Genomic DNA, 8,805 nt, shown 5'->3' with positions numbered 1-8,805 from the left:
ACCACCAAACTCCCACCTGGGTAGCAGAGCAAGACCCTGTCTCAAAAAAATATAAATATCTTTTAAAAATGATACAAAAGTCATACAACATATATTTGTGGAGTGAATATTTTAGGTAAAAACATTCTGGAAAGTTCAAAATCCTAAGCAATGTGAACTATTATTCATAGGCAGTTAATTTGGGGCAGAGGATACTCTCTCTTTGGGGCTTTTTTAAAAACAAAATAAATGACGAATAAAAACCATTGTCTTTTTTAAGGATTTTTTTGAAAGATCATGCAATCCTCACTGTTAGATCTCTTAAGAGGCAGAATCCCTAAATCAAGCATCTTGACCAACATGACTATTTAACAAGTACTTACAGACTTCTGCCTCCAGTTGTAAGTAGCTTATAGCAAACCTCAGCTTCTATTAAGAATGAGAAAAACAGATTTTTAAACACACACACACCCCACACAAACATGCCTCTGCTATAAAGTATCAGACAGCTGTCAAGGCAGCCAAGAATTCCAGGCATTGCTGTTTCTTGAGGAAGCCAAAGAGAAGACCGCATGTGAGGATAGCAGCGGAGCGTCAGGCAATCTCACAGAACTGTGGAGACAAAAGAAAAGTGTTTGTGGCTGCCAAGACAGCCAGATTTGTGGGCCCAAGATCCCAGAAAAAAGGGACAGAGAAACCTGACACTTAGTGCTGACCATTCAGTTGAAGAATTGACTGATTAAGCTGTTTAGGGCAAGAGGCTAATTTTTGAAGCATTCAGTGGCAAAAGCAGATCCAAGCGCAAAAGAAGAAACATCAGGGCACTCCTGGAAAGTGACTTTCTAGGATGAAATACAGGTGAAACTAGAAGCTAGAGTCTTATAGAAAAAACTGCAAACTAGCCTTCAATACACTTGGTCCTCGCTGGCTGCACTGAGGTGATCTTCCCCTCTGCTGCCTGTCCAAATACATTCTGGAATCCTCTCTAGAGGAAGATACAGGGTACCTATAATTTTTCACATAGACTGTCCAACATTCAGTCAAAATTTACCCAAGCATACCAAGAAACAGACAATAGAAATAAACTCATAGGTGACTTAGATATTGGAGTTATTCGACAGACTATTTAAAGTAACTGTGATTAAGATGCTCAAAAACAGATGATAAGAAGTACAACAGAGAACTGGAATCTACAAAAATGAGTCAAATTGAAAATAAAAAGAGCCAAATAAAACTGAAAAATAACAATCAATGAAATAAAATAATACATGGGTTTAACAGCAAGTATAGATAAAGCTAAACAAAATATTAATGAGCTGGAAGATAATCGAAAAGGCATATGATGGTCATCATCCTAAATAAGCTCTAGGTACACCAACTTGATGTGAATAATAAAAAATTTGTTCAGCTGCTGATTATTTTAAAACAGGCAACCTCTTTCACAGGTAAAATAGCACCCTGGAATTTTGAGTTAGAAGATTTTGGTTCAGGTGAGAAGTTTTACCTACTACATGGGTGAATTTGGCAAAACTGGTTAATGGCTCTAAACGTGTTTCTCCCCTTGTAAAAGCATTATGTCTTGGTCACAGGGTTAAGAGAAAAAGAAGATACAATATCAAACTGTCATATAAATAGTGTTACAGAACAGGATTCTCATGGTCCTGACCATCCATTTCCCCTTCTGCTTGCCCTGGACTTTGGTTCTTTCCCCTTCTGGCAGGATGCAATGCAGATGAAGTAATCACCCAGTATAGACCACTCAGGCAAGATAGCACCCTAGGGGTTGGCTGAACACAGGACTGAATGACCTCATGGTGCACAACTGCTTCATCAGCTCAGACTGGCCAGACTGTTGAGTAAGAGAGAAGTAACGTTCTAGCTTATTCGGACCTTTGTATATGAGCATCTTTTGTTACAGTGGCTTATCCTTTCCCCCAGCTAACACAGTGAAAAACAAATGTAAATATCTACTAAAGGCATAAAATTAAATTTGTTAGCAAGACGGTTATTCTACCTGCAAATATATATACAGAAAACTCCCAGTGACAAGTAATTCTGAGAAATGAGAAAAACACGAAAAAGTTAATTTTCCCCTCTCCTTGCCTCCAAAAATGTTCTGCTCCAAGTACCTCCAGAGAAAAGAAGCATGAAGAAAATATTTCAGTTTATTTATGTGGAAATCATTGTTGACTTTAGAAGGAAGCTGCTAGAGAAGAATGATGGATGCAGAAGATGTATTTGAAATTAGGAAAAAATAGTGTGCAAAGAAAAGCAGCTGCTGTAGTCCAAGTACTGGAGAAGTTTGGCTGGCCAAGTCAACATAAATGAGAACCTAAAAAACAACACATCTAGGAGTCATTCAAAGACTCCTGGAGATTATCTATTTGGATTTTATTTTCATTGGTGAAGATTTTCAATTTGAAGGCTGAAGGAAAAAGTCAGGAAAGATGGAAATACTAAAGATGCCAAAAAGACAGACTTGGGAAGGTAGCTCTGAAGGCAGAGGACCCACACTCAAAGTAATTGGTAGTACTCTCCTCCAATCGTTCTTAACTCGAAGCAAATAGGAGCTTGCGGGTTGTTCTTGGGAGAGGTCTCCACAGGAGCAGACTTAAAATAACCTTCTCTGTCCACTCTGAACAAACACTGTGTCAACAACAATCAACCCCTGCAGGCCACTCCTAAAGCTGACCCACCTACACCAGTTCAACTCCAGCCCCGAGCCTCCAAATCCATTTACACAGAAGTCAGCTCCTTCAATTTGGTACTACAGTTGAAGGTCAATTCACAAGTGTCTGCAATATTTGAACACATTAATTTTTGTACTCAAGCACATATATTACTGTATTACCTTGTGTGTGCAAGTTTCTCTAGCTAGTATTTATAATCTAATTTGCTAAATGCCCTCTACATTATATAATGAACAATTTACTTCAATAAAAGCTACATATTTGTTATTTAATCAAACATTTATTAAGCAGCTACTGTGTGCCAGTCAGTTTGCTGGGTGATGGGGACACAAAAATAAGTAAAGTATGCCCCTTGTTCTCTTGCAATCAAAGTCACTATAATTTTTTGTAATAATGGCAAAGGAGTATAAGATGTGGGGAACAATAATAAAATATAGTAGTGAAAAAAAAAAAAAAAAAAAGAAGAAGTCAGCTCCTGATAAGTGAAGTCTCGTTTAAAAGCCAAACATAATGGTACAGAGGTTCCCATACACTTAATGCTCACAGGTAGAATGATGCACCCCATTTAGGTTTCCTAATTGTTTGCTAAAATCACAGCAAACATATTCAAATATGTTCCAGCAGTGAGGCTCCCTCCTGCTATGCTTTTAAGTGGAACCTGAGGGAAAATGCAAAGCCCTGGGCAGCAGGGCTAAACAGTTGTGTAAAACTGCCACTATTGTGGAATTAGAAACATGCATGTGTTTCTTCTCAGCTACGTCTGAATGTCAGAGGGAATGCCTATTGAGAGTGAGTGCTGATCAATAGAAATCTTTTTCGTTTTTTTTACATGAGGCCAGGAAGGATCAGACATTGTAAGATAATGAAAACATGAAAAGACAAAGCCTGTGAATACAAGATAATATCCAATGATACTTGAAATATTCAGCTAAAAAATACTAGAAAAGTAAAACATTAAAAAACAAATGTCAAATTTAGCATTTGTATTTTTAAGAACCACACACTAAATACAAAGACAGTGCAAATAGTTAATTTTATTATGTCTTCGCAACAAATTCATTACAAATGGCTGTCATAACTAATTATAGAGGATACATATTTTTTAATTAGGTTTTCCTTTTTCTTCCTCTTGCACGTCTTAGTTTCCCTCTTTTCTTCCCAAACACAGATCTGGCGGTCACAAGGACCATCTTCTCTTTCCCTCCATCATCATCACTATCACTAGAGCTGCTGGTGGTCGCACCTCCATTCTTCACAGGAGCTTCCTTCACTGAGTTCTGCAAATCTGAAGCACTGGTTTTTGGCTCTTTCGCAGCTCTTCTCCCTTGTACATTCATTAAAGATGAACTTTCAGCATCTTCACTTGAAGATCCATCAGATGATTCTGAGAGGCAGGTCTCCCCCAAAAATCCACCACATGTATTCTTTCCTTTAGAATCTGAAAGCCTCTTTCTTTTCAGGCTTGATGACTCTTCTAATGTATTTGTTATGCCTCTCTTCTGGGTTTTTCCTTTTGCCTTATCAAGTAGCTCAAATTCTTTCTCCATAGCAACAGAAACTGCTTCTATTTCGCTGGCTGCTGCTTCTCTCTCTTTCCTTAGCATACATGTCACAGCTCTGTTTAGTCTCTGGCTCTTAATATGTTTAGCATCTTCTTTCTCCTGTTGTGCTAATCTAAAGAAGGAATCGATGCGGAGCTGTGTCTAAAAAAATAACAAAAGAATAATAATAATAAATCAGACAAGTAAGTCAAGTTTCTAAACCAAATCAACAAGCTCAACCTTGATCACTCACATTGGATTACTATGTCAGGGAATATTAATTCATTATCTCCCAAAACCCAGTTCTCTCCCAATGAATTACTGATAGTAATTTTCACTTTCTAAATCATACCTAAAGCAGTACTTGTACCATCTCTGTCAACTAAGTCTTTAGTCCACATCTCAAATGAGAAATCTCTTCTTAAGATATTCAAAGAGCGTTAAATATTTTTCTGTAGCTAAACATTTCATCTTCCTCAGGAGCAACACAACCTCATGGGGCCTGTTTCTAAGTCCTACTATATATTTCTTTTAAAAACATTATCATCATACAATACCTTTGAGAGGCAAGTTCACAGTATATACTAGCAACTGTAAGAAATATTCATGCCTTTTATTCAGCAAATTCACTTTTAAGAAGATATTCTTTGGCAGGGCGTGGTGGCTCATGCCTGTAATCCCAGCACTCTGGGAGGCCGACGTGGGTAGATCACAAGGTCAGATTGAGACCATCCTGGCTAACACGGTGAAACCCCGTCTCTACTAAAAAAATACAAAACATTAGCCGGGCGTGGTGGCGGGCGCCTGTAGTCTCAGCTACTCGGGAGGCTGAGGCAGGAGAATGGCGTGAACCTGGGAGGCGGAGCTTGCAGTGAGCGGAGATCTCACCACTGCACTCCAGCCTGGGAGACAGAGTGAGACTCCGTCTCAAAAAAAAAAAAAAAAAAAAAAATGGGTAAAGCTATATGCCTAATTTTCATCACAGCATTACTACAAAAAACTTGAAAATTAAAGGTCCAACAAGTAAACTGAACTAATTATTTAAATCTCTTTCATGAAATATAATCTAGTCATCTGGAATTAAGAAAACCACACAATACATAAAAGAAAATATGCTAATAAGTTGGAGGGAGGGTTAGATCTATTAAGTTGCATTTAGTATGGTCACAAATAAATGCAGGAAAATTTTTTAACCTAAATGTTAACATCTGTATTAGAGGAGGTAACTAATGAGTAGTTTTAATTCATTTTCTTCATTTTCTAATTTTGGAAAAATAAGCACATTAAGTTTTAGAATGAAAAGGGAGATAAATATTACAACAAAATTTATCTGAAATTAAGAAGTTACCAGACACTAAGCCAAATAGCTTTCCTTTTTGGTTGGTTTATAATGTTTCCAGTAGATAGTCATCCAAAAAACAAAGACAAACTCGTAGAAATGTTGTCTTAGTTTTGTTCATGTTTTTCAAAATTATCCAAGTCTAATGAAAACGGGTTTAATTTAAATATATTATCACAAAAACTATACTCTCATTTCTGCTAAGTGGTTTATCTGTATGTATGTGTAGTGGGTTGTTTCTAGTGTGGGCGAAAGCTTGTTTTGTGTGAGTCAGAACATACTCACAGATAAAGCAAGAAGTAGGTACCTAGAGGAACTAAAGGTCATACAAAACGGCTCCTTCCGCACAAAAACCTCTCCTACCGATACACAATAATGACTGAACTTCTACCTTTCAAGATTTATTTATAGCATTTAAAAATATTAGTACTCATAAAAACTTAAATGATCAGAATTGCTTTGGATTCAACACTTCCTTTCAATTTTTTCATTTTTTCAATTTTTTCATTTCATTAAAAAATGAAAGTAACACCCAAGGGGTAATGTATTTAGTCAGAAACACCTTAGTGTGAAATCAGTTATTAGACTGGTTTTTTCAAAGAAAAAAAATGAATATGAAAGGACTCCAAAGTTCAGCCCTAAAAGTGATCATAGAAAATGAAGCCAAAGTCTAACTTTTCTTTTTCTATTTTCTTCTCTTCTCTCATCTAAATTATCCTAATTTCAAAATGTCTGCTCTATGCCCTAAAATAAAAGAGTTAACTGGTCTTTAACAGCTGTCAACCACAACCTACCCTTCATCCTGAACTTAGGAGAAGGGTCCACCATGATTACCTGCTGGGCATCGAGTTGCTTTAATACAGGAAACAGAGATTCATCTGTCTTCGTTCTGTTCCAGCCGAAATACCGCTGACAAAATATGCATGCAGTTAAGACTTATAAATATTTTGAAAGATATTTAAACAAGTGATAAATAAAAAGGTCCAAAGAACCCATTCTTGATTCCATTCCCCGTATCTCCTAAGATTTTCCTATTTATAAAAAGATCAGAGTGCTAAAAGAAAGTACTAACAAAATAAATGACTCCAGCATAATCATCTGGCACTATGTTCTTTTCAGTTCTCTAAAATAAAACATATTTAGCTCTCACTTTAGGACATCAAAGACTCATGACTATGAAAAAAGGTTAACTGGAATAAAAACCAGTTTCAGATATCTTGCCTATTTCATTAAGAGAAAAAATAAAATGTAGTTGGATTAATTCTAGTGCAAGTTTTGAAACATCTATCCAAATGATTACTTAAATATACACGGAAAGGACAACCAGTAATAAAAAGGACAAGATTAGTCATCTTTCTTTCTTTCAGAATCAATAATATTTAAGTATGTGGTTATATCTATGAATGCTTATCACTGCTTATTCAAACAAAGACCCTCTTTAAAACTAAGGAGAGGAGCCAGATGCAGTGGCTTGCGCTACTTAGGAGGCTGAGGCAGAAGGATCCCTTGAGCCCAAGAAGTGGTGGCTGCAGTGAGCTATGATTGCACCACCGCACTCCAGGCTGGGTGACAGAGTGATACACTGTTCCTTTAAAACAAACAAACAAACAAAAAAGAGTGAAAAGGAGGGAAAAAAGAGTGAAAAGGAGAGCGGGATATTAAGAAAATGGGATTAACGGGATATTAAGAAAAAAATGATCCAAGTTTCTCTTCCACAAGTTTTAAACCAAACACATATTTGACAAGGTGTTTCCTTCTCTTTTAAGAAGCAAAGGATATTCTCTAATTTTGTCAAGATCAGGTTTCCCCCACAGAAAGGATCCCTTCGAGTCATCCACCACGGGTTTGAGGTAGGCCTCGGCAACAGCTGGGTTAGGAAAGCCAGGGGTGAGTTGCAATGTCCGTAATTTTTTTTTCACTTTGGTGTCATAAGGATTAGGTCTTATCTTTGGATTTTTTTGAGCTTCATGCCACCATTCTCTGTAAAGTAAAGGAAACAATTACTTACACAGCAATAAGACATTATAGTTCATGCACTATGGATGAAGAACTAAACTCAGAACATGTAAACTCAAGTTCTAAATCAAATTATATGATATATAGACTATTTTATTAATTTTAGTACTATTAGCCACAATGTATAATGATGGCAAACATTTATGGAAGGCTTCCTCTGTACTTGGCACTGTGTTAAATATTTCACATGCCCAGTCATCACACAAGCCATGTCCTATCGTTACCCTCACCTCACAGAGGAGGAAACTGAACTCAAAAATAAGTAACTGGCTCAAGATTTCACAGCTGGAATTGGTACAGTCTTCCTCTAGAGCCCACACTCATAATTATACCACAGAAGTTACAACTTCTCTGGGTCTCTTTCTCAGCAGTAAAATGGAAGTAATGTATCTCTATTATTTACCTCAAATCAAATACAATAATGGATCGAAGAATATTTAATAAAATGTAAATATGCCAAGAAAATGTGAAATTTGTTTAACAAATCTGTAAAAAGATATATGTATCTGTTTTTAAAATTTAACATTTTATATATATAAGTATATATGTATGTAAAACAGATAAATATATATAAAAACAGAGATAATAGAACTCTACTTAAAGTACGATTCCAGTTTTGGAAAAAACACATATATGAGAAAAGTAAACAGATATTCAAAATAAATAACAGTAACAACTATTATTTCACTGTGTGCTAGGCAATATTCTACGTGAGAACACAGCCATTCATTTTCTTCTTTATATTTTATTCATTTTTCAATGTTTTCCATTCTAAGCCTAAATCGGCCGGATAAAGACAGCGACACACTCTTGGACCCTCCTCCCATCACGAAGGGGGTCCCTGTGGCCTCCTCTTGAGCAGGGTGGCCATGGCTGACCAGTGTGACTCAAGCCGTGCCAGGCCTAGGGGAGGCCCTCGCCACTTCCTGTCCCCTGGACCTCCTGCTCTTGGCTCCAACATGCTGCGAGGAAGCCAAGCTCACAAAGTGTCCATCCAGGCCCCGAGGCCGAAGCCACCTCATCAGCTCTGCGAGCCATCTTAAGGGGTCCTAGCCCAGCTGAGCTGTCCTAGCCGACATGGAACAGAGACAAGACACCCCCACCAGGCCTGAGCGAGCTTCAGAGGCATGAGCAAAATCAGTGACTACTGCTGTGTGAAGCCACTAAGGCTGAGGTAGTTTGTAATGCAGTGACAGCTGACCAGAAACATTTATACAATTAGGAAAAAATAAATGCCATC

At 37.3% G+C, this 8,805-nt stretch overlaps 1 protein-coding gene across 3 annotated transcripts in view; it reads right to left on the bottom strand.

The window, feature by feature from the left end:
- Positions 1-3,683: 3,683 nt before the first annotated feature.
- ERCC5 (ERCC excision repair 5, endonuclease) overlaps positions 3,684-8,805 on the bottom strand; it is a 30,213-nt gene continuing 25,091 nt past the window's right edge. For 2 of the 3 annotated variants that reach the window (XM_054445806.2, XM_063651093.1), the window contains 3 exons: positions 7,329-7,529; positions 6,384-6,468; positions 3,684-4,372 (listed from right to left, as the gene is read on the bottom strand). In XM_054445806.2, coding sequence (XP_054301781.2) covers positions 3,776-4,372; positions 6,384-6,468; positions 7,329-7,529 — 883 coding nt within the window. In that variant the 3' untranslated portion in view covers positions 3,684-3,775. Of the gene's footprint in view, positions 4,373-4,767; positions 4,973-6,383; positions 6,469-7,328; positions 7,530-8,805 lie in introns of those variants that run through there. The other variant, XM_054445807.2, reaches the window with a different exon arrangement.

Source organism: Pongo pygmaeus, chromosome 14 (assembly GCF_028885625.2).
Source record: "Pongo pygmaeus isolate AG05252 chromosome 14, NHGRI_mPonPyg2-v2.0_pri, whole genome shotgun sequence".
NCBI classification, from domain to species: Eukaryota; Metazoa; Chordata; class Mammalia; order Primates; family Hominidae; genus Pongo; species Pongo pygmaeus.
This window is presented reverse-complemented; position numbering and strand designations above follow the sequence as displayed.